Source organism: Psammomys obesus, unplaced genomic scaffold (assembly GCF_907164565.1).
Source record: "Psammomys obesus unplaced genomic scaffold, mPsaObe1.curated_primary_1811, whole genome shotgun sequence".
NCBI classification, from domain to species: Eukaryota; Metazoa; Chordata; class Mammalia; order Rodentia; family Muridae; genus Psammomys; species Psammomys obesus.
Genome location: NW_026591831.1, coordinates 1 through 26,583, shown reverse-complemented (window position 1 = coordinate 26,583; position 26,583 = coordinate 1). Strand labels below are relative to the sequence as shown.

The following is a 26,583-nucleotide window of genomic DNA, read 5'->3' as shown; positions in this document are numbered from 1 at the left end:
TCTAAACAAATTGAAATGATTCATTGTTGTTACTTATTTTTTTTTTTAGTTTGTATAGTGTTCTAATTATCTCCCACTTTTTAAAAAAAAATTGCATTTTTAGAATTTCATTCATGTATGACTATATAGGGTCCCAATTTTCTTCCCCTAAACACATCCTCCTCCCAGTTTTGTATCTTTAGAAAATATAACCCTCTAAGTCCAGTTAGTTGTACATATATGCACAGGTGTGAGTCCCACATTTTTCTTAACTGTGGTTTTATTTTTTCAGATCAGGTTACTGTTATAGGACTTCCTACTTGCTAAATGCGCACTCAAGTAGTCACTGAGCAACAGCCTGGCCTAATTGATAGTTTGAAATTGTCTAAATCTGGGCTGGAGAGATGGCTCAGAGGATAAGAGCACTGGCTGCTCTTCCAAAGGTCCTGATTTCAATTCCCAGCCACCACATGGTGGCTCACAATTATCTATAATGAGATCTGGTGCCCTCTTCTGGCATTCAGGCACACATGCAGACAGAACACTGTAAACATAATAATAAATAAATCTTTCAAAAGAAAAGATTGTCTAAATCTATAGTCAATAGCTTTTTCCTTCATTTACCCACCTCTCCTGTTGTCCCCGTTTTTCTCTCTTCCAAATTGTTTGTTTTCCAGAGTGCAAGTTTCCACTGAAGAGTGGCTGTTACTGAAATTTGATAGCTGGGTCAGAAGCCTGGGTGGGTCGGGTTGAGGTTGGTGGAGAGGGAAAGGGAAGGACTGCTTCTTAGGTGGCCTGCATTCTTCCACCAGGAGGGTGCACCAGTCAGGGTGGCCTTTGTCTCAAGAGTTTTTAAATCTTTCGTGTACTTGGAATTAATACAGATTTTTAAAACTAGAATGTTGATCTAATATGTGTCCAAATCAGCTGTCCCAATGCCAGTTATTGAGTATCTGTCTTTTTCTAAATAGACTTCGTTATCATAGTCTAGTCTGCATCAGGTGGTTGGTCTTTTGGGTCTCTTTGTACCAGCATCACATTGTTTTCACTTGGAGACAGCTGTAATACTTGGTTCTGTTAGACCTTGCCTGTCCTTTAACACAAAGGTCTTTTTGTTTATTTTTATGGGGAATTTAATATCAGTTTGTCTTACTAAAGTACAAAAAAAAAATTTTTGATGGATCATTTTTGATAGTGAAGCTCTTTCTGGTTTTACATCTTTTTGCTTGATAACTTTCTTGTTTTTCTTAGAAGCAGTGCTTTAATTAGTTTCTTTATTAAAAGAAAAAAAGTGATTGTGTACAGGTGGTTTTCCTGAATGTATTTAAGTGTAACGTATGTGCAGTGTCTGTGGAGAGCAGAAGAGATAGTGTGATCCCCAGAACTGGAGTTACAGACAGTAGAGGAGCCACTGTCGTGCTGGAAATAGAACCCGGAACCTCTGGAAGAGCAATCGGTGTTTAACTGAACCATCTCTCATGTTAGGCTGTTCTCTGCTGTTGTAACAGGATATAATAGACTTATTTAATTTATAGTTCTGCATGTTGCAAGGTTCAAGTATGTAATGACAATATCTAGTCACACTCAGATACTTCATGAATAGCACAGGACAGGTTAGTAAGAATAAGGCAAAAATAAAAAGAATAAAACTCCCAAACTTGCAAATTTGGTAATGACTCCTTCACAGGTAACATCAATCCACTCACGACTGTTCTAGCATAACCAAACACCTCTCATCAGGCGCCATCTCCCAGGATCACTTGAACCTGTCACTTATCTACTCTATAGCAATTATATATACTATATATAAAGTTATATATATATATATATCAATTGTATATATACTATAATATATAAAGAACTTAACCTATTTACAAAAATTAGATCCATTATTAACCATTTGGGAGGCAAGATAAAAGCTACATAGACTTTTCTAAGAAATCTATATATTCATGTTTTTTTTTTTTTATAGTTTTAGGAAAATTCTTTTAAAATACTTTTCTAGGTAAGGAATTTATATCTTAGATTAAAAACTGACAAATGACTTTTTGGATTTTAATTGAATAATAATGTTCAGGAAAATATTATAGTTATAGTGCTGTTTGGATTAAACATTGTTCATTTGGCAAACCTTTAACAAGGAGAGGTATCAGTCAAATGAAACAGTGCTTTTGAATTAGTGTAGCTGTAGTATTCCTGGAAACAATTAGAAGATAGTTGAAATAACTAATATAATTATTCAATCTATAATAATTTAAGCTAGGCATGGACACCCAACCAAGTCTTACCATTTGGGAAGCTGAGGCAGGAGGACTAAAAGTTGAAGGCCATCCAGTGCTATACTGGCAAGCCCCTGCTTCAGCAAACCACAAATGAACAGAAATTTATGAATAAGATACATTGTATAATAAGAAAGCTTGATTTTATTTATTTATTTAGAGACAGGGTTTCTCTATGTGGACTTAGCTGTCCTGGACTTGCTTTCTAGACCAGGCTGGCCTCAAGCTCACTAGGTTTTTCTGTATAGCCCTGGCTGTTCTAGAACCAGAGTGGCCTCAAACTCAGAGATCCCTGCCTCTACTGCCTCTTCCTCTTGAGTGCTAGGATTAAAGGCATGTACCACCTCTACCAGGCCAACATTTTTCATTTGTTTTGACAGGGTGTCAGTGTATAGCCTTGGCTGGCCTGGAACTTGTTATGTGGCTTAGACTGGCCCGGAAGTCAGTGACCTGCCTGCGAAGGCATGTGCCACCATGCCTCCTGGCAACTTAATAATGTTTTTGAACATCATATGTGGTCTAGTGTAGCTGTTTTACGTATAGATGGTAAATATAAATAATGGAATTTAAGGTCTTTGTCTCATTCAAACTTAGAAATGATTCGTGTGTAATTTAAACCAATTTTAGTGGTCTTTTTTATTTTTTAAACACAGTAAGGTCTTTGGAAATTATATTTGTCATGGATACAGAGACTTTAGCATTTTGTTTTGTGTTTATAAAAGCATAAGGATTAGTCTTTAATCATTTTATAATGGAAATATGAATGCTCCCTGGTTAATTGCTGATATGAAAATAACAAAGCATAATACAGCTTTGGTAAAATCTGAGATTCATTTACTTTTGTTTTTAAAAGCCTCATATTGATAGATGCACTTAATAAAGACAGCTTTATCATGCTTGCATGTTACTAGGTAGAATTAGACTTGATTGTGTGACCTATCATCATAGAGGCAAGGCAGGTTACCACCCTTCGAGTATTGTGGTTTGCTCATTTGCCTCGTTGTTCATTTTTGCTGCTTATATTCTGAAATGATAGGTGTATATAAAGGTACAGAGGGATTTTTGTTCCTAGTGAAATTTTTATCATTATGCAATGACTTATTTCCCCAAGTATGCACCTTGAGCAAAAAAGACTGTACTCCAGTGCACGTAACTCTGATCTAATGCAACTAAAAGAACACCACCTTCATTTCATTTCATATTTGTCTTACATATAACTTGTAACTGTTTATTTTCAATTATATATGTATCTTTCAAGTATGATATAAAGCCTGCTTCTTTATGATATGGATAATCTTGTCTTAGTTTAGTTGGTTGCATTTGTTTTAATTATAAGCTTGAATTGATTTTGTCTTAATTTAGTTCTTCCCATGAAATACCTTGTTTTTGCTTTCTGCAAAGTCATGTTCAGTAGTGTGTTTATATTTCATATTTCCTATACTGATTGTAAACTTATGTTTCCTGTGCCTTACAGGTTCTTATCTAGAATTTTTCTTCTGCTTTCTATACCCTAAATTAAAAGATGATTGTTAGTATAGACTTTCTTTCTTTCCGTGTGTGTGTGTGTTGCGTCTTAAACAGTTCAGGTCTCTTAGCCTCTAGATTAATTTTTCTTTTTGTTGAAGATACATAGCTTCTCTTTAAAACAAAATCAGTTATTTTAATGTATGAGTGCTATGTCTGCATGTACACCTGCATGCCACAAGAGGGCGTCAGATCCCTTTATAAATGGATGTGAGCCACCGTGTTGCTGGGAAATGAACCGAGGGCCTCTGGAAGAGCAGCCAGTGTTGTTAATTTTTGAGGCATCTCTCCAGCCCCAACTTCTCTTCATTTAACACTTGTATTTAAGGAAGGTAACACTGTAATTTGAAGGTCATAGTTGCAGAGCAGGCAGCAGAGCAGATCCCATGCTGTTTCTCACTTCCAAGTCTTCCCACATCTAAAAAATTAATTAGCATTCAGTTAAGGTCATTGATTAATTTTTTAAAATGTAGGAACAGAACAAACAAGAACTTGGATACCATGAAGAGGCAAAATTTAAGAATTATGGGTATAGAAGAAGGAAAAGAATTCACACCAAAGGCATAGAAAATACTTGTAATAAAATCAAAAGGAAAATTTCCTAAGTTGAGAGAAAGAGAAGACCACCCAGGTAGAAGAGAACATACAACACTAAACAGACATGACCAAAAAAGAAACTGCACATGCCGTGTGTAGTTAAAACACTGAATAAAGAAAGTGTATTGAAAGCCAACTCAAGTATAAAGGCAGGCTCTTCAAAATAAATGCTTTTCAAGTGAAACCTTAACAGCAAGGAGAGCTTGGAATGGTGTATTTCAAATTCTGAATGATCACAGTTACCAGTCCATCCTAATATACCCAGAAAGACTGTCATAACTAAAGGACACAGGAAAACTTGCAAGGTTAAAAGTAGGCTAAGGAATTCTTTACTATCAAACTCATTCCACACAAGAGATTATGGGAGGATGGTTTGGTAGCTGTGGTGGTAGAGTAAATAATGCTGAAACACTTGTTAAGTAATCAACAATAACAGGAGCCAGTACACACCTCTCTGTAATAACCCTGAATACTATTGGTAACGATTCAAGACACAGACCAGCAGGTTGGATTTGAAAACAGGATTCTCCTTTTTTCTGCATCCAAGAATCACACCTTATCACTGAAGATAAACACTATCTTAAAAGGCAGTTTAAGCAAATACTCTTCTAATATGTGGCAAAATAGACTTTAAATCACACCTTGTTTATTTTCTCTTTGTCTGCACATTAGTGTGTTTTGGATTCCCTCAAGCCCATAAGCTCAGATGGAAGGACAAAACCAAGTACTAAGTTAAATTAGCATTGAGGTAGCAGAATATTAAAACATTATAATTAAATGGGGTTTTAAGTGTAAAGACACAGGTGACTCTTTTTAAATTCATTTCATACATTTTTAGCAAGCTTCTACAGTAGTATATTTAATTAAGTAGATCATCAAAATCATTCACCTACAAACCCTGCTACTTAACAAACATGACCTGCCTGCAGGGTAATACGATGCAATAGTGTCAGTGATGACACTTGTGCATGTTTCAGTTGTAATGACAAATAATGAAAATTAATATATTTTTTGAAAATTGGATTTTTTAATTTCTAAGTTTTTATGGGACTAAGAATATTTTTGTCTCTTTCCACTTGGCTGTTATGATATACTTAACATTGATTTGCAAATGGATATTTGGAAGTATTTTGCTTAATTTTATACACTTATTATAAGCATGTTTCTGTTTGTTTAAGGTGGATAGACATGTAGATCTTCTAGAAGTTGCCCAGGAAACTGATGGGTTTTCAGGAAGTGACCTAAAAGAAATGTGTCGAGATGCTGCCCTCCTCTGCGTCAGGGAATATGTCAATTCTACATCAGAAGAAAGGTAATTATTTAGACTCGATTTCTGGTATCTTGTCAAACTGTTTTGATTAGATGGTTATTGTTGTTTTGCTTTATACTAGACTGCTTGTAGAAAAAATATTTGAATTGGCAACACATCCCTTCTTTATTGCCATTTTTTGTGTGCGTTCATATATGTATATGTGTTCATGTGTACATGCAGGTTGATGTTAGGTGTCTTACAATTCCTGTCCACCTTAGTTTTTAAGATAATGGGGGGTCTTACTGAACCCAGAGGTCTGCTAGATTGGGCTGGTCAGCAGACTGAGATCCTTCCATCACCACCTTCTCAGCTCTGAGATTATAGCGCATCCGTCCTTTTTTTTTTTTTTGAGTCAGGGTTTCTCTGTGTAGCCCTGGCTGTCCTCAACTCACTTTGTAGACCAGCCTGGCCTCGAACTCGAACTCACAAAGATCTGGCTGCCTCTGCCTCCTCAAGTGCTGGCATGTACCACCAAGCCCGGCTCCATCCTTTTTTTTTTTTTTTTTCTTTTTTCTTCAGTGTAACATCAAACTCAGGTCCTCATGTTTTCATAGAAGTGCTTAACCTTATTTTCCTAAAGAGTTCTGTAAATGGAGACATTGCTGTGGGGATGTTCTAGAATTAAGGGGAAAAATACTGATTTTCATTTGGTAAACAATGGCTTGCCAGGCTTGCCCTCTGTGTTAAGAAAACAGGGTTCTCTAGGATCTATAGATTGTTTCTGTATCTTAAAATTAAATTATGTGTAGAAATGAGTGTGTTATCTTCCATAAATTTCACACATAAGAAAGGGGTGTGGGGCTGCTGTGGACTGGGCTTCAGCTGAGCAGTAATGCCATTTCTTACATCAGCTAATTTCCCTTGAAACCATTTAAAAGTGTGGTGATATTGAGAAATCAGTTTTGTTATCCTTATTTCAGCAAACATAAGTTGGCTCTGAATTAACGGTGCTGAGAAAGATTCTGAAAAGACCTCCTGAAGCAGCATTACACCGTACATCTTTTCAGAATGTCAGCTCTCTAATAAAGAAGTTCTTAGTAAACCAGTGTTCCTTTGAGGTCGTATTAGAGGAGTTTGCCAATCTCTCTTGCTCTGATGTTTTCATACCGTGTTACCCTGACTTGCCTGTGGTATCCATGCATCTAAGTATAGTGGGGTGCCATAGTAAGTGTCTCTTAAAATTCATTTACTTACTTTTGCTTGGAGTTCCTGCTAGACAGTAGCATGGTTCTCACCCACTGTGCTACTCCCTCCTGCTGCATGTGAGAGATGCGCACCATGTCTGTGCTGCTCTATAATTCCAGCTATTTCAGCAAGTTGGGAATGTTTTAACATCGTCAAAAACCTGCCTCCCAAAGGTCTTTTTTCTAACAAAAAAAATTAAAAATAGAAATAAACAAATGGCACATAAACTGTGCTTAAATTAATTACATTAATAATGAAAGACAAAAAGCTTGAAAGCCTTGAAAATCTGGCCATTAGACTCGAATCATCCTGTTTTCCACAAGTGTCTGTAAACTACCAACATTTTTTGGTGGTGAGGGCTTATTGTTTGTTTGTCAAGATTAAACTAAAGAGGACGCCTTAGATGAGTTGTTTTTAAGAATGTTGATACTTCTATCTTGGAAAAGGCTACAGGTGTACATACATATATGCATATGCCTAGGAAGTGCTAGGTTTGGGTTTTTTCTGTTCACCAGAGTAACTTGATTTCCTGGTTGAAATTATGCTTCAGTTTGAATATCTGCCAAACGTTAATGAAAGTGTGCTGCTCATGGTGGGAAATGATTTTACACAGCCATTTTGCTTGGCTGCCTCTTAATTACTCAGTGCTTTTAAAAGTATCCTGTAATGGGACTGGAGAGATGACTGAGTGGGTAAGAGCACTGGCTGCTCTTGGAAGAGGACCTGGATTTGGTTTCCAGTGCCCATAGGGTTTCTCACTGCTATCTGTAACTCCAGTTTCAGGGACTCTGAGGCCCTCTTCTGACCTCTGAGGGCACCAGGAACATACATGCTGGATATATGTACATGCAGGCAAACACCATACAAATGAAAGTAAATCTTAACACAGTGCCTTGTGACTTTCATATCCACATTTACTCTTGTGTACAGATGACCTCTAGAAGAATGTCCAGTGTATTGTCATTGTCTTTGGTTCTGGAACGGGGAAGAAGACTATTATTATACTCTTATATAATTAAAACCAAGCGTATTTTTAAACACAGGTATCTTTTAATCTTGGTAAAATATTTTAGGTAGGCATACTTTAAAATGATTTGGCAATTTGATGGTTTTGTTTACATTTTAGTCATGATGAAGATGAAATCCGGCCTGTGCAGCAGCAGGACCTGCATCGGGCAATTGAAAAGATGAAGAAATCAAAGGATGCAGCTTTTCAGAATGTTTTGACTCACGTTTGTTTAGACTAGGAGTAAAGATCATTTGTACGGTTCCATGATCTCATGGGATGCACTCTCATCCTTACAGCAGTGAGGGAGATCCATGCTTGTGGTTTTATACTCAGATACTAAGTTAGTAAGGTCTGTTATATAAACTGTTATATTACTGCTTGTCAGAAATCATGAAGAGGAAGTTGAGTCCAGCCTGAGTGTCGGTGCTTGTTTGACCTTTTTAGCCATACGCTGTTACAGCCTTATAGAGTGTAAGCTGGTCTTAAAGTAGTAAATGATTTGTTGAGTCATTAGTGAGAAATGGGATGTGGTTAGGTGCTGGTTTCTAGACATGTGAGTATGAATGTGAGTATGTATGTATGAGTGTATATTAAATGTATATATCCACAGGTTTTTTTAAATATTCTGTAGATAGGTTTGAATACAGAAGCTTTTTTTTTTTTTTTTTTTTTTTTTTATTTTAACCCTAACTACGGAATCCAAAAGCACTAGATAGTCAGTAGCAAAACTAGGATTTAAGGCAGGATCTGACAGGTGCAGTGTGATTCAGCCATTCCTAGTTGTCACTTATTTTGGCCAGTTTTAAGTTGAAAATTTCCTCTGCAGTTGGTTGAATCAACCACATCTGAATATGTCCATGTGTCTCAATGGTTGTCGGGAGAGTCAAAGACAAACACGATCTGCTCAGTGGTCAGCATTGATTCACCACATTGTCCTCTAAGACTGAGTATAATTTTTAGAGTTTTTACACTGATTTACATTAAGAAGGGTTGAAAACCTTCAAAACAATGGGTTTGAGAAACCTCAGTGCTCTTTAATACGTGTATGTGACTCTCATTGTAACAGTTCTATAACTGTATTTGTTAAATGTTGCTTGAAAGTTACACGTTCTTTAATTATGTTCAAATTTAATTTGGTCACCAAAATAAAATGATAGTATATATAAATAGTCATTACTAAATGTGCTAAAAAATGCTCATTTGGTAACTTTAATTTAAAATTTTTCTCAGCATAGTATAAATTGTGTACAAATACACATCCGAATTCTTGTGTTGTATCTGTAGTCCCTTGATGTTATGTGAACCACATATAAAACTTCTTTTTTCAAACCTCCAGTAACCAGAATTCTGCTGCAGGTACCTCAGCATATGACAAAGCAAGAAGATAATGCCACAGCACAGTCTTATGGTGCCTCTGAATCAGCAGAATGATTAAATTATGGGAAAAAAAAATGCTTTGTTTTTATTATTTGTTTTATTTTTCTTTGAAAACTAAATTTCCATGTGTTTGTTGGATTAATTTCTCTAGTGATGTGTCTCACAAGAACCTGCTGGACACTTTGTTTCTCCATTTGTGCTTTGGTGGTTGTAGATTGCAGGAGAATACTTAGTATGACAGAAAGCAGCAAGCCATGCGATATTGTGAAGACGATGGGAAATGAATGCTAATACAAGACACCAAGAAACATGTCCTGTTTTTATAATTTACAATAAAAGGTCTTTCCTTTTGATTCTTTTCTTTCCACTAAGTCCTTGATCTGTTTCAGTTACTTTAAATTGTGGGTTTTGTTGTTGTTTATAAAATTTGTGTTTGGGCAGTTTTTATCTTGCATTTGAGATTTCACACTTTTATAGCAGACATTTTAATATTGAATTATTCTGTTTTAATATGAGTTTCAGTAATTTAATTTTAATGTAATGGCATGTTCAGAAATGAGTGATGTGTATACTTTGTGTCTTTTCATCTTCTATTAAATTCAGATTATCCAATTATAGCACTGAATTTTTTTATGGTTCCAATTAGATGAAAAAAAAAATGCACTAATCCCAGCAACCATGACTCATGTAGGATATTGAGCCATAAAGTAAGTGAAACTATTATCTTATAATTTAAGTAACTTTCAGTGTTTATAATTTTCATTCTGCTTTACATAGACATTTCACATATGTAGTTGGACATTAGGTTTTAAAACACATACTGAGGCTTTCTGGGCTAACTCCAGGCTTCCCACTGTGTGTCCTGAGACTGGCTGCTTTGTTTCTGTTCCTCATCTCCTAGGCAACTGTGTCACCTGCTTTAGGGAGTTGAACAGTGTGATAGCATGGAGGCACTCAGCAGACACACTGCTCAGATGTTAGCCATCATGGTACTGATGGTCGCAGTCTCCAGGCCACTTCTGTTATCTCTAGGAACTAAAATGAAAGGCTTGCCTGTGAGATGTTTCTCTGAAATCTCACTGTTGGATGATTTCTGATAGGTTTGGTGTCTTCTGCTGTTTCCATGCCTTTTAAAATTGGGATTATAAACTCAGTGTTTAAGTTGATTTAATGTCAAATCTTACTCCTTTTTTCCTATTGAAATCTACTCCCCACCTGCAGCTAGATCCAGAACTTATGTTATGGGATAATCTAAATATTCTGCTATGGACAGTAATAAGACAGTATTATTTAACATCTGTAATTTGTGGTTTTGATGCAAGATGACAGTGTCCTGAGGCTCAGCAGCTACCTGTATAAAAATTATAGGAGCACCTCATTGCTACACCTTATTTTTCTACTGTAATTGGGTTATTTGTGGCTTTGTTCTCGATGAAATTAATTGGGTAGTGTTTAATTACATTCTTTTAGCGTCTCTTAAAGCCAGAATATTAAAAAGAATTTCAGAAAGCTGAGGGTAAAGCCTACATGAATACACTTGCAGCATTATCTTGGTATCTCAAATAAAGCAGTAGAATCCTCTGTGAGGGAAAAATTCTGTCCAAAGGGTTGGAGAAATGATTTAGTAGTTAAGATCACGTACTGTTTGTTGTTGTAGAGCACATCAGAGTTTTGTTTCCAGCACTCACGTCAGGCTGTTCACAGTAGCCTAATTCCAATTCCATGGGAATCTAATGTTCTGGCCACTGTGGGCACCTGCACTCACATGTACACATCTACCTACACACACACACACACACACACACACACACACACACACACACACACTTAAAAGTAATAAAGGTAAATGTTTTAAAATTTTTTTATACAAGTCAACATTTGTTGGAATCATATTCAAGAGAACCTGAACCATATGAAACAATCTCCGAACTGAATTGACTACAGTATAGCTAATCCATGTAAGAGTCACCACATGCAGATGAAATTAAATTAAAAAAAATAATTTCACAGTGTTAATTGAAGACATCCTGGTAAGCCTGGTAATTGTTAAATTTCATAATAATAGGGTGTGTTTTTTTGTGATTGTTGAATATTTACAGTTCTAAGCCTTTTAAGGAGACTAGAAAGGTAGCTTAGCAGTTACGAGTGTGTTTACTGCTCTTCAGAGGGTACAGGTTTGATTCCCAGCACTCAGTTCTCTCCCTCAGAGTTTTCTGTAATTCTCACTTCAGAGAATCCAGGGCCTTCTCCTGGCTTCTGCAACCACCCACACTCACATGTCCCACACATAAATAGAAATGAATCTGCTTTGAGTCTGTTTTTAGACTGTTTTTGTGCTTTGAAATAAGTTGCAGTGAACGTTATTGCCATGTTTATAATGCATCGAAAACACAGGTGTGTAAACCATGACAGCTCAGATGTGTGTTTTTGAGACATGGCTTCCCAGCCTGTGCCGAAGCTTGGAGAGCTTCCTGCCTAGTTTTCCTAGTGCCATAATGTCCGGCATGGTGGCTCAGTTCTAAAGCAACACCAAAAGGAGTTGATAACTGACATGCAAATTTGTAACCAAGAAATGGCGTAGACGACATTGTCCTAAAGATGAGTAGATTTCAGAATTCAGTTACTCAGAAGATTGCTTATCTCATGCCTGTTCACAGACATGTCTAGGCCATAGTCAACCTTAGAAAGACTGCCCCATTAGGATTCTGTTGGCAGCAACCAACTGCAGATAATCTAGAAAATAATTTCTTTGAAGCAGGTGGAACTCATGGCCTTAGAGGAGAGCTGAAAAAACCAACTTCTTATTTTTAGCTAAGATTGCTCAAGGCCTTCTCTCTCTCTCTCTCTCTCTCTCTCTCTCTCTCTCTCTCTCTCCAGGGGATTGCTTGAACTCTTCAAGCAGCCCATTGCTCTGAGAGCTGCTGGAATTATTGAAATAGGTTGCCATTGAGTATAGTGGTCTATTGAGGCATTAAGACTAAGTACAAAAGGAGAGAGTGGTAATTCATTCTAAACAGTATTATGCGGAGAGTGCTGGATGAACAAAACTGGCACATAGCTAGCTGCTTGTGAAATGCCACAGCCAACCTGGTAAATAAAGGGCAGTATAACCAGTGGGCATGCAGAGAGTGAGAGGGGATTCATGTGTACAGGCTTACAAGGACTGCTGTGTGGCATCCTGTTCAGTTCTTCCACTTGGAGTGCCCAACTCTGCCTTGGTAAAATAATTGTTAAAGTTTTTATACTATCTGACAGATATACAAGAGCCATGGAAAATGAAATACAATACAGGTTTTTATATTGAGTGAGGACAAGCCCTTCCCTATGACAGGGTAAAGGGCAGATAGCTACCTGTTCTTTCCAGTCCTGATTGCACTGGCCCTGTGCTGAGCCCTTAACTGAACCTTTTGATGGTTTTAACTAAGCCCCTACTCACCCATTCACCAGCCTTTTAATCTTGTTTGTTTTGAGCTGGGAGGAGTTTGGGTTACACCTTCATATTTGTGGTTTTCATTTGGTATTAATTCTAAAAGCTGGAATCCAGTCATCTTGAGAATAGACAAGGCATCTAGCCTCTCTCCTGATATGCTCTTGACAAAACCCAAAGGAGTAGGATTGTAGTCCAAGAGTTTGTTTCTACAGGTGATATGTTTCCAGATTCCATTTATCCCAGCAATTCAGTCTTTCTTGAATTATCCCCGTCCTTGCTAGGTCTCTCCCTGTCTGGCAAGCACATAGCTCTGTGCATTGCATCCACATTAGTCTGCTCCTCCACCAATACTGCCAGGGTAAGGCCAGGTTTACCTCTGAAAGACTTCTCCAAATGAGTTCTTGTTGGTTGGTTGGTTGATTTTTGTCCACTCTAATTTGCTAGCCTTATAATGAAATAGTTTTCTTTCTAGAACCTCGCTAAAATGTTCAAATTCTAGCAAATAGCCCACTTATTTTTGATAATTTAAGTAAAATTACAGTATGAGCCAAATTTACTACTTTGGAATGCATATTGTGAATTACTTGAATATCATCTTCATTTGGTAACTATGTTCTGTGTGCGACCCAGTAACAGTATTCACCAAGGCACTACATAGATGCCGGGTTTGGGAGAGAGATTGGTGAATATTCTTCCAGTATTCCTGAACAGTCAGTTCTCTAAGCATATCTATTAATAGGCAGTGGGAATTTGAGTCATTTAAAAGCTACGCAGTTCCCTGAAACCTTTAGGCACAAGAAAAACTTATTTTGTCTGTCTGATTCACTGATTTTCCTGCCTGGAAAGACAGTTCTACAGAATATGAACACTTGCCAGACTCAGATGCCTAACAGAAAAGTGGAAGATGAGGGGGAAACGGCAAACTTGCTGCTGTTCTTGAGAAATCAAGATTTGTTTCTTGCAGGACAGATGGGTTGGAAAGAAATATTGGGCCCTGATAAATATATATATATAATTATCTCAAGAGAAAAGTTATTTTATCTTATTTTTTTAGGAGCTTGGGAAAGCCAATTGTTTTTGAAAATTTTTAAATATTTTTTTTATTTTTAAATAATTTTATACACTCACTTGTATCCCAGCTGTAGCCCTCTCCCTCTTTCCCTCCCAACCCTCCCTTCCCTCCCTCATCTCCTCCCTGCCCCATTCCGACTCCACTGAGAGGGGTTGTCCTCCTCTCCTTCCATCTGGCCCTAGCTTATCAGGTATCTTCTGGGTGGTTGCAATGTCCTTATCTGTGTGGCCTAGCAAGGCTGCTCTTCTCTCAGGGAGGAGGGGAAGCTCCTGAGTTCATGTCAGAAACAATTCCTGTACCCCTTACTAGGGAACCCACTTGGATACTGAGCTACCATGGGCTATGTCTGAGCAGGGGTCATAGGTTATATCCATGCATGGCCCTTGGTTGGATAAACAGTCTCATAGAAGACCCCTGTGCTCATATATTTGGACCTTGTGGGGCTCCCTGTCCTCTGTAGGATATACTAATTCCTCCTTCCTTCATATGATTCCCTACACCCTGCTGAAGGTTTGGTTATGGATCTCAGCATCTGCTTTGATACACTGCTAGGTAGAGTCTTTCAGGTGCCTTCTGTGGCTGATAAATATTGATGTAAGGTCTTACAAAATGATTTATGTATGCCTTTCCAGGATTTGTTCACAATTCTGAAGAGTGTCATGGCCTCTTAGTAGTTCTTTACACTTTGATGCATACATTTCTTGGCCTACTTTGCCCTGCTAATTGATGGTAAGAGCCACCAGGTAAATCTGGGGAGCCACAAATGGCACCATTCATTCATTCATTCATTCATTCACTCATTTTTATTTTTTGAGACTGGATCTAACCGTGTAGCCTAGGAAACATTGAACTTCTGATCTTTCTGCTTCTACCTCCCAAATGCTGGAATTAACACATGCTTCTGTGCCTAGTTACACAGTGCTGGCAATCTTTACCCAGGCCTTTCATGTATGCTAGGCAAGCAGCCCACCTACCGAGCCACATCTGTAGCACCGAGGGATAGCTGTGAGTTGGCTATTCCTCTGCTAGTATTTGTGAAGATCAGTAGGAAATAGTTGCATCACGCCATTAGAAGTAACCCAGCTGCTCTGGAAGAGGCACCGGCTGTAGCCTGAAGGCCACTGAGAGTGAGAGCGGAGGCGCACTACCGTAGACACACACCACTGCTAAGGGGAACACAGTGGAGGCTACGGAGGGGGGAATGCAGACAGTGATTTAAGCTTGTTGGTGAAGCTGGGGAGGCTGTTCCCATAAGAACAAGGGCTTTGGCTTCGTCACTGTAGATTGTCTTGCCGTGAAATGCTGGGCAGAGGGTGATAAGTCACCTCTGAAAAGCAAGTGCTCAGCTAAGACCAGGAGTCATTTACATCTGAAGTTCAAGCTAGAGAATGACATGAATAAGGACAAATAGCCTCTTAAAGCCCTAGAGGATTGTTACTGCTCTCCGATTACACAGTGTTCTGACACCCTCAAGCAGCCATTGATGCCAGCCAATACTCAGCATTACAAGACAAAAGGACTAGCTTGGTCTTCCAGAGGTTTATTGAAGAGCAGATACAAGTTGGACACCAGAACAGTTACACTAACTGTAGTACTTCAGCAGAAAGGCAGCTTACTGTCTTTAAAGTCACAATTCGCTTGTTAAGGCACTACAGTCCTGTCGTGTCAGTGAATGTGTAGTCTTAAAGGCACCAGTGAGTGGCTCTGACAGAAGGGAGCACAGGCACAACACAGTTGAAGACTCACTTTGCTGTGGTCATGGTACATATCTTACTCTCAGAAGAGCTTTTATTAACTTTAAAAAGTAGCAGTATGAAAAAAGTGAATTTCTCTTTTCAGTCTGGGGTCTCTTCCAGAGAAACCTGTATGTAAAAGATGCTTTTTATTTACGTATTCCTTGGCAACAATGAACCTTGAATAAAATACAAAAATCACCTCTTAGAAATAAAACCATCAAAGGATGTCTCACGACAGGCACAGTCTGGAAACTTGTAACATTGAGAGTTTGGGATACCCTGAGCCCTCAGTCTCCAAGAAGGTTGCTTTTTAGCATCCTCAAGGAGAGCTTTGTTAAGTAGCTTCAAGGAATCAGAACCTGCTCTTACGCTGTCTAAGGTAGACAGGGACCCCGCTTAGGAGTGTGGCGGCCTGGGCAGTCTTTTGGTGTGAGCAGTATTGGCTAATGTCAATTTTGTGTGTTACAGTGCTCAGCACCCCCAAAGCTTATGTACATATTATCTGTTCACTAGGATAAAGTTTGCATTTTAACTTCAGATATCAACAGTTTTAGCTTCTTGTTAATTTAATATGTGGGTTTGTTTTGGTTACAGCAATCAAATAGGTGCCTCTTTAAGTAACTACGACCACAGCAAAGTGGGGAAAGAAGTCTTCTACAGTACACCCTGACGATTCCTAAATCATCAGGGAAAATTCTTCACTAAAGCACAATATTGAAGAGTGCTGTCAAACTAGAGTTACTATTCATAGGAGACCATTAGAACGTCTCTTTGTATTGGACTATGTCATTTTCACTGCAAAAGTAAATTACATAGCTCTTTCAGATTTCATTCACGTCTTCACACACGTTTCTTCCAGTTGCATCTTCAGTTGACACACTGGACAGTGAGGCCGTGTGTAGTCGTGAGGTAAGCTGTTCACGTGGTGTATTGCTTCTGGGATTCCAGGCTGGCAACATGAAGCTGGTTAGTATCATTCTGTGTTGGGCAAGTCAATTAGACATAGTCACATTTTTAAGAAGTCTGAACATCTGCTGAGATGAAGTAAAATACAAGTGTTTTCACTCTGGAATGTATAACAGTATAAGCCTAAGACTTAGTTTCCAGTGTGACTTTGATAAACATAATGAAGTTGGTTTTAAATTATAGGCACAACTTTTTACCTCGTTGTAAAATACTAACTTCAAAAAGTCATCAAGGAGCAATTGGATATAGAGCATCTAATCACAAAGATAGAAAAAAAAAATCGTCAGTCAAAGAGCACTTGAGAAAGAAGCCAGAACCAGGGACACCTAGTTCATCTTCTCCAGAGACCTGTAATAATCTGTCAACACCTTCCATGCTTTGGGGGCCATGAAGCCATCTGGGGGGTCTTCTCCTTCCCGGGCAAGCTTCCTCATACGAGTTCCTGAGATGAAGTCAAACTCGGCATGCCTGTCAGTACAGCAACAGAGAGCTCAGAGCAGGGAAGGAACAAAGATCCCTGGAGTTGGATTGCTGGTGTTTAGAATCCCCCCCCACCCCCCCGAACACAGCCGCATGCTTTAAAATAGGCAGTTCTCTCATTCTTCCGTTCATAATCTTACAAAAGAGGAATAAAGGCAGATGTCTATGCAGTGTTTCTTGCACATCTGCCTTTTTCATATCTTGAGGCCAGAGATTACCTTGCGTGAACTTAGTATGGGGCATGAATGTACCATAAATGCTCACTGACAATCTTTTCCCTTATGTCCGTTCACCTAATATGCTAGGTGCTCACAGTGTGTACATAAGATATATATATGTGGAGAGGGACAATTTTGTTGCGATTTTGGAGTTTTCATATATCCCTTCTCCCACTTCCTGTGTGCTGTGACTATAGGCAAGTGCCAGTATGCCCAGCTCAAGAGCTTTTTGTGGGGGTGTTGGAGATCAAACCCAGAGCTGTTCACGTGCTAGGCAATTATTCTACTAGTAAGCTATACCCAAAGAGATATTTGTGGACCAACAGCCACATGCAGAAGACTGCTATGATGTCAGGGGACACAGCCTGTGCAAGAGCCGCTCTTAACTCCTAAGGGAGTGTCTTTCCAATTGGGAGCATGTAAACTGGGGACTTTCCCAGAGGGTCAAAGTTTTGCCTCCTCATGCCAATTGTGCCAATGAAAATTTCCTCTAGACCTACCTTGCTGGATCATAAAAGTCCATGGCCTTTTTGGTTTTATTGTAGGCAGCCACTCGGAATGGAATGATTTCCACAGAGGTGAGGCCAGGGGCCATACTCAAGACCTTGCCCCCATGGGTAGGTTCATACAGGTCTTTCTTTGTCTCAGGGTGGGGCATTCCTGCAGGATCCCTGCCCACAATGTAGAAATTGGCCCCTGCGATCATCCGGCACCTGCAGTGCCACTGGACCTGGAAAAAAACCACATAGGGAGCATGATGGTTGTGGGCCAAGTCCACAGGTTCCTTTCTGTGCTGATTCCTTAACTTGTTTTCGAGATGATTGCGAGGGGCAGGTCAACTAAAAGTAGCAAGGAAGTCCATGAGTGCTGAGCCTTGAGCGCTTTTCAAGGTGGATTGTATTGGATAGGACAGGAGCTCTAAAGTCATGAGCTATAGGGATCTCAATGAAGCAAGAAATCAGAAATACTATTACAAAGGACTGTGAATTACACATTTTAGCTTTGGGGCAAATCAAATTTTAAGCGATGTTACAGATTCTAAGTCATCCTCGGATTGCCAGTAACGAACTAGTTGCCTTTCATATATAAGTATTGATTCCAGTTCAGCATAAGACTTGCTATCTTTAAAGCTCAGGACAAAACAAAACAAAACAAAACAAACAAACAAAAAAAAAAAACCCATAGGATGGGAGGAGAGCTGTAGAAAGGTGTGGAACTCTGATGTAACTGAAGAGAGTTTCTTAAACTCAGTTTAGGCTGTTTGGAAGAGTTAATTAAGATCCTTTCAATCGTACTTCTGCAAACTCCAAGTTCACTGCATGGCCAGTACTGAGGGACCAAGAATCTCAAATAGGGTCACTGTGATATTATGATGATGCTGTCTTTTAAAGATCCTTCTCCCTTCTAAAAATTCCTGAGTCATAGTGAATCACATAGAACAATTGGCACTGATAAATTGTTAGCTTAGTATGGTGGTCTGAATGAGAAAGTTCCCCCCTTAGTCTCAGGCATTTGAACAGTTGGTCTTGAGTTGGGCCTACCCTTCAGGGAGCTTTAGGTGGTCCTGCCTTGCTGGCGGAAAAGTGTCACTAGGATGGACTTCGAGTTTAAAAAGCTTTATCTACTTCAGTTTGCTGTCTGCTTCGATTCATGCTTGTGGTAAAGGATGTAAGCTCTCAGCTTCCTGCTCCTGAGCTCAAGCCTGCAACTAGCTGCCATGCTTCCCTGCTATGATAGACTCATCACCTTGGAACCATAAGCCCACAGAAACTCAGGTCATGTTTTATCACAGTAACAAAGGTAACACAGATACTACTTGCCCTATGACTCAGGTGAGTTGTGCTGGCTACCTACTTCAATCACATGCCAACCTCCATATTGTCCAAGCAATGTGTTTATATTGGACTTGATGCTTCTAGCATCTTTAAAGTTTAGCTGGGGTGGGAAAAGTAGAATTGGCTCATTAAGAATGGATGTCTACATGCAGAAAAATGAAAATAGATCCATATTTATCACCCTACACAAAACTAAAGTCCAAGTGGATCAAAGACCTCAACATAAAACCAGATACTCTAAATCTGTTAGAAGAAAAAGTGGGGAACAGCCTAGAACTCATTGGCACAGGAGACGACTTCCTGAACAGAACACCAACAGCACAGGCTCTAAGAGCAACAATCAACAAATGGGACCTCATGGAACTGAAAAGCTTCTGTAAAGCAAAGGACACCGTCATCAAAACAAAACGACTGCCTACAGATTGGGAAAGAATCTTCACTAACCCTTTATCTGACAGGAGACTCATATCCAATATATATAAGGAACTAAACAAGCTGAAAAGCAACAAACCAAGTAATCCACTTAAAAAATGGGGAACAGAGCTAAAGAGAGAATTCTCTGTAGAGGAATATCGAATGGCAGAGAAGCACTTAAAGAAATGCTCAACCTCATTAGCCATTAGGGAAATGCAAATCAAAACAACCCTGAGATTTCACCTTACACCCATCAGAATGGCCAAGATGAAAAACTCAAGGGACAACACATGCTGGAGAGGTTGTGGAGAAAGGGGAACCCTTCTCCACTGCTGGTGGGAATGTAAACTGGTACAACCACTCTGGAAATCAATCTGGCGCTTTCTCAGACAACTAGGAATAGTGCTTCCTCAAGACACAGCTATACCACTGCTAGGTATCTACCCAAAGTTTGCTCAAGTACACAAAAGGGATATTTGCTCAACCATGTTTATAGCAGCTTTATTTGTAATAGCCAGAACCTGGAAACAACCCAGATGTCCATCAACGGAGGAATGGGTACAGAAATTGTGGTATTTTTACACAATGGAATACTACTCAGCAATCAAAAAGGAGGAAATCATGAAATTTGCAGGCAAATGGTGGGATCTAGAAAAGATCATTCTGAGTGAAATATCCCAGAAGGAGAAAGATAAACACGGTATATACTCACTTATATAGACCTATAAGATATGATAAACATAATGAAATCTATACACCTAAAAAAGATAATCAAGAGAGCAGATATGGGGTAAGATGATCAATCCTCGTTTAGAAAGACAGATGGGATGTGCATTGAACGTATGACAGGAGTATACTGAAGGCATTTGAAAGACTCTAACTAGCAGTGTTTTCAAAGCAGATACAAAGACTCATAACCAAACCTTTGGCAGAGTACAGGGACTCATATGAAAGAAGGGGAGTTAGTATGATGGGGAAAGGATAGGAGCTCCACAAGGACCAAATATATCTGGGAACAGGGTCTTTTCTGAGACTGACATTCAACCAAGGACCAGGTATGGATATAACCTAGAACCTCTGCTCATAGCCCGTGGTAGCTCAGTAACCAATTGGTTTCTCATTAAGGGCAACAAGGACTATTTCTAACAGGAACTCAATGACTGGCTCTTTGACCTCCCCACACCCCAGGGGAGGAGCAGTCTCGTTAGTCCACAGAGGAGGACTTTGCAGCCAGTCCTGAAGATACTTGATAAAACAGGATCAGATGAACGGGGAGGAGCCCCTCCCCCCATCAGTGGACTTGGAAAGGGGCAGGGTGGAGATGAGGGAGTGGGGGTGGGATTGGGAGGGAATGAGGGAGCAGGATACAGCTGGGATACAGAGTTAATAAAATGTAACTGATAAAAAAATAAAATTAAAAAAAAAAAAAGAATGGATCCCAAAACTTATTTTACTCTTCCAAATAAAGCTTTAGCTGGCATTGTTAGTCCTTGGCTGAGCTCAGGGAAATGCTCACCTCTGTGGGGCCAGCATATAACATAGGAGACGGAAAGATGGCAACAATCGTTGACTTGGGATCCAGGACCCCTTCCTCCAGGACAGCTGCATGCTGCTTCATTCTCCAGTCCAGAGGCACATCGTCGTCCTTGGTCCAGCCCCCCAGAGGGTGTAGCAGGAGAACTGGGTGCTTGTAGCCCCTCTCCAGGAGCCTGCGGCGGGTATCCTGCATCAGCAGAGCATGGCCATTGTGGACAGGGTTGCGCAACTGGAATGCAAACACAGCATCTAGGAAAGAAGAGCCGGGATTCAAAGTAAGCAGTGTTGCTTGTCCCTAAGAACGGATGGGGAAACGTGAAGTAGTAGATTGTTCAGTCCCCTCGTTCAGTCCTCCGGCTTTTGACAGTGGGAGAATGTGCCTGGCTGTTAGGGATGTGAATCCAACATCAGCAGCAGTGCCCAGGTGCTTGGACAGGATGGGATGCAGAAGCAGGAAACCGCACAGAAGAAAGCATGAGCCAGGAATTAAAACAGGTGCTGTCTACACCCTTATTGAAACCCCGGGCTGCGGCACTCACGAGTGTTGTACCTGTTGCAGGCGCACCTTCGTGAGAGCATGAGGTAGAGCACACAGAGATGTGCACAGGGACCAGTCTCCAGGTGAAAACCAACTGAGCCTCTACTTAAAAACACTTGCACTTAAGTAGGAACTCGTGACGTTTGTATTTTTCTAGTTCTAAAGTGTAATTAATATACATATATATATTGCAGAAAATGTAGGAAATATATAAAAGCCCAAAATGGAAAATGAAAATCATGACTTCCTACCATTACCACTCTCTCAAAATGTACAGAATGAAAAATGAAAAGGTTTCCTTTCTTGTTCCACCACCCCCAGGAGGTAGCACCAGCAGTCCAGTGCTCCCAGAATCCTTTGTGCTTCTGTAGACACAAGTAGGTTTGTTTGTTTGTTTGTTTGTTTCAACTTTCTTGTTTTCTAATGTGTGTCTGTACTGTTCTTCTGAAATTTGCTTCTGTACTTAATGGATCCACTTCAGAAATTATTCTACACTTGCATATTTTAAACAGCTGCCTAGTGTTCTAGTATGCAAATGTAGGGCAATTGTGATATATACAAACCAATAGATGTCATCACTTAAAAAAATGCTGGGTTGGAGAGATGGCTCCATGGTTAAGAATATGCATTACTCTTTCAGAGAACCCAAGTTTGATTCCCAGCACCCAAAATCAGACAGCTCACAAACTTCCCACAACTCCAGCTCCCGGGGATCTGACCCCTCAGATCTGATCCACACATACCTGGCAACCCCCTCCACACTCACCTCATTAGAAGTAACATACCTCTCTCTTTTCAACATCATATTTTATTGATTCTTTAGGAATTTCACATCATGCACCCCAATCACACTCATTTCCCAGTCCTTATGTCTACCCTCTCACCTTTCTGACCTCTTCCTCTGCCCCCAAAAATTTCTTTAGAAAAAGTTCAATTTCTGTTATCTATATACTCCGTGGAGCATGGTCAAACTCTCAGTGTCTCGCCCTTAAATAAAACGGAGGCAGCTGTGCATCATCCATATCACTGCAAAAGCAGCTCCCTTGCTCTTTACAGTCATCTGAGCATCAGTCGTGGACTTACACATGATTTCTAGCAACCACAGACCCTGAACACAGACCCAGACAAGGCCCTTGGGGGCATCCAGGACCACAGACATCACCATGGCCTCAGATGGCAGCACAGACCACTCATATCAATATGGCTTCAGGGTGCATTACAGACCACTGGCATCTACATAGCCTTTAGTGGCAACACAGGCCACAGACATCAACACAGACACTGGCCTCAGCAGGCCCTGACATGGTCCTAGGTGGCAGCACCAACCTGGGCATCACCGTGGCCTCAGGTGGCAGTGCAGGCTGCTCACATCACATTATGGCCCCTGGCAGCTGTACAGTCTACAGATAATAACAGGCCAGGCTGCAGCCCAGACCATGGACATCCACATGGCTTCTGGCAGGCTTCTACCTCTGCGCTTTGAGGTGGGGAGGCCTGGCTGGCTTCCATCTCCCTCTTCTCTCCCCCCACCCCCACCCCCCGCTTTTAAATGCTGATTCAGCCAGGCCTGGTTGTACATGCCTGTAATCTCAACATTTCGGGGCAGGATTAGGATCAAAGAGTTCAAAGTTACCATTGGCTGTAAAATGAATTCAATGCCAGCCCCTATATTTAAAAAGACACACACACAAACACACACACACACACACACACACACACACACACACGAACAACTGATTCGTGGTACACTTTAATTTCTGGCTAGTATTGCTGTCAGTATTGCAATAGAACCAGATTACATACCAGCATTCATGTCTTTACACTTCTGTTTGATCTCTAGTGGTGTTAGGCGGTATTGGTCCAGTCCATCATCCCACCTTATTCTCTCCAGCACCTGTAGGTCTCCACCAACGAGCCAATCCCCACTTTCCATCACCATCTAGAAAGAAACATCACTAAAGTTAATACTTACTAGACGGATTTCATTTTCCTTGAAGTATGTGTGTACATATGTGTACATACATGTGGAGATGAGAGGGTAGAGTTGGGGAACTTTATCAATAGCTCTTTATTTTTTGAGGCAGGGTTTCTCGCTGCACATGTAGCTTGCAAATTTGGCTAGACTGCCTGGCCACTGAGGCCCCAGGATCTGCCTGGGTTTCCCTCCCCAGCAGTGGAATTAACCTCCTTGGCCACTGCACTTGGGTATGTTACGTGGGTTCTGAGGGGTTAAGTCCAGGTCTGCATGCATGTGCGGCAACCTCTGGGCTGCCTGAGCCTTCTCCAGCCTTCCTGTTTTTGAGTTACCGCACTGCATCCTTTCTAACAGTATTTGTCAAATTTTTGATCTCTTAGCTTGCTTGTGATCTTCTCAGAACTTGCTGGGGAGGTAGGTAGCAGAGCAGGAGCACGGCTGAGTCCTAGCAGCACAATCACATAACACAAATATTGAGGAGCATCCCCCCAAAGTTTCTGTTTATATGGATTATAGCGTCAGTTTCCGCTATAATCTAACGGAATTAGATTAGAAATTAAAGCTGAGAAACTTCAGGTAGAAGTAGTAATGAGTCTATTGCCTGTCAAAACTAAACACTCCTCCATTCCCTTCCCCCCAAATAGAAAGGCTGGCCATTACTTTTACCATTTGCAATTCTACTTAAGTATGGCTTAACAGAAGACAACTACATTTTCATAGCTACTCCTTCTAACCCAGAGAGGTTCCTGTCCCTACTTGCCTCATGCTGGAATTACAGGCAGCTGTTGCTGTGTCTGGCTCTACGATATGAATACGGAAGATGGGTCAAAATCAGGTCTTCTTGTTCAAATAGCAATTACTTCACCCACTGAGCCATCTCTCCAGGTTAGTTAGCCATCTCCTTCCAAGGTTTCTTAAAGGTGAATTGCACTGTGGAATCTGAAACTTTATGTACTTTTCATACTCTCTGTTACTAAAACTCCATTGTTTTTTTAATGAATCCTTTACCTAATAATAATTATTATTCTTGTGATAATAATTACATAATACATAAATATATAATTTATATATAAGATATAAATTTATTATTATTATTTTACTATAATGTGATTGTCAATGAGAAACTGTTGGTTCACTGAGTTTGTCAGACTTCAAAGGCTGACATATTTTATAATTTTAATTGACACACACGCTTGTAAGTGTCACTGCTAGTCCTAGAAGAAAATCTAAGTATGAACTTGCTGCCGCACTCATAGTGATGAATAAAATGTTTTTGTTTGAAACCTCAAGGTTAATTGCTGACAACTGATAAGTACTCTTTCTTGTTTTTCTTGAAGTAACATGGTTTTGTTCATTTTAAACAAAACAAAACAACCCCCCCCATACTTGCCAAGTGTTCATGTCTGAAGACATGCATTTGTAATGCCACATTCATGACACCAGGGTTTCAGTGATATTTAAAAAGGGGGTATGGGATGGATAGCTGGTTTTCCCAAAGCTCAAATAACTAGCCAAGAACTTTTCCTTGCACAGTCATCAAGTCTTGTTGTATGTAGCAGAAGTATTTTTTATACTGCTATGTTTTGGAATAAGTTACAAGAAAAAAAAACAATATGGACTCAAAGGTCATTTTTACAGCATCATAAAAAAATGTCCTTCAGTGAAGCTGGTGGTTTTTTAGTAATTTTCATAATCCGATGAGGCGCCAGCAATTTACCCACTATTGCTTTCACCAGCCATGCCAATGGCAATACAGGAAAAAAGGCTAACACTGTTACATGGTTCTCTGGCTAGGTCATGATTACTGATAGCGTTCAGTGAACCATACTTTGAAAAGTTTTGCTGGCACATTCCTCGTACAGTCCAATATTTTTATTCTTGGTTGTTCTCAATAGCATGTCAAAGTAGAAGCCATAGAGTAAAGGTTGTGTTTGTTTTGTTTTGTTTTTTTCTTCCTACCAAGTAATTATTGTTTAGCACAATTTCCATGGAAATTACCCACAGATGCAGCTTCCTTCATTTATGTCCACTTTAGAAATAAAAGAAACCACCCCATGGGAGAAAGCCAACCCCTGACACTATTAATGCAACTCTCCTATGCTTGCAGACAGGAGCCTAGCATAACTGTCTTCTGAGAGGCTTCATCCAGCAGCTAATGGAAACAGATGCAGAGACCTACAGCCAAACAATAAGCCGAGCTCATGAATGTTACGGAGAGTTGAAGGATTGAGGGAGCAGGAGAGGTCAAGGACACCACAAGGAGACCTTCGGAGTCAACTAACCTGGGCCTATGGGGGCTCACAGAAACTTAACGACCAACCAGAGAGCAAGCAGGGGTTGGACCAGACCCCCTACACATATGTAGCAGATGTGTAGCTCAGTCATCATGAGGAGCCCCTAACAATTGGAGAGAGGGCTGTTTCTGACTCTGTTGCCTGCCTTTGGATCCCCTTCCCCTAGCTGGGCCGTCTTGTCTGGCCTCAGTGGGAGAGGGTGTACCCAGTCCTTCTGCGACTTGATGTGCCAGGGTGGGTAGGTACCCATGGGTGGCCTACCCTTCTTTGAGGAGAAGAGGAAGGGGGTATGAGGGTGGGGCTGGGGGGAGAGGAGGGAGGGGCTACAATCAGGTTGTAAAGTGATTAAATAAAACAATGAAAAAATAATTAGGGGGCTGGAGAGATGGCTGAGAAGTTAAGAGCACTGCCTGCTTTTCCAAAGGTCCTGAGATCAATTCCCGGCAACCACATGGTGGCTCACAACCGTGTATAGTGTTGCCCCCTTCTGGCATGAAGGCACACATGCAAGCAGAATACTGTATAAATAATAAATAAATATTTTAAAAATAATTATATATTTATTTTATATGAAAATTATAATAAATGATATATTCTTTTATATGAAAGAAGAAAATCCATCGAGCAGCAAAGTGTAGCAAAATCAATGTGTATAATGAAAAACAGACTCAGCTAAAACTCCATTTTCTCAAAGGATCTCTGACAAGGATACCAAGAGCACTCTCTAGGGAAAGGGACAACCTGTTATACAAATATGTTGAGGTACTAGACACTCACATGCAAAAAGAAGAAATGAACCCATATCCCATGTGTAAAAAATTGAAATT

At 40.0% G+C, this 26,583-nt stretch overlaps 2 protein-coding genes across 2 annotated transcripts; one reads left to right on the top strand and one right to left on the bottom strand.

Annotated features, from left to right (window-relative positions):
* Positions 1 to 5,557: 5,557 nt before the first annotated feature.
* LOC129680467 (outer mitochondrial transmembrane helix translocase) lies at positions 5,558 to 9,877 on the top strand (the record flags this gene model as incomplete). Its single annotated transcript, XM_055612114.1, is given in 2 exon segments — positions 5,558 to 5,691; positions 8,003 to 9,877. Coding segments are annotated over 2 exon segments (255 nt in total), but the record flags the coding sequence as incomplete, so codon positions are not given.
* Positions 9,878 to 15,288: 5,411 nt separating this feature from the next.
* Positions 15,289 to 23,825, bottom strand: LOC129680468 (bifunctional 3'-phosphoadenosine 5'-phosphosulfate synthase 2). Its single transcript, XM_055612115.1, has 4 exons — positions 23,291 to 23,825; positions 20,930 to 21,198; positions 17,665 to 17,894; positions 15,289 to 16,934 (listed from the first exon to the last, which is right to left on the bottom strand). The coding sequence occupies exons 1-4, from the start codon at positions 23,424 to 23,426 to the stop codon at positions 16,793 to 16,795; spliced, it is 777 nt and encodes a 258-aa protein (XP_055468090.1). The 5' UTR covers positions 23,427 to 23,825; the 3' UTR covers positions 15,289 to 16,792.
* Positions 23,826 to 26,583: the final 2,758 nt, after the last annotated feature.

Bases quoted from the DNA above. Each gene is read 5' to 3' on its own strand.
- LOC129680468 (XM_055612115.1), bottom strand. From the start codon at position 23,426: ATGGTGATGGAAAGTGGGGATTGGCTCGTTGGTGGAGACCTACAGGTG. The intron at 21,199-23,290 runs GTATGTAATCTG...CTTCTTTCCTAG, and splicing joins GTGTAAAGACATGAATGCTG to ATGCTGTGTTTGCATTCCAG. The intron at 17,895-20,929 runs GTGAGCATTTCC...GTTTTTTTCCAG, and splicing joins TATATGCTGGCCCCACAGAG to GTCCAGTGGCACTGCAGGTG.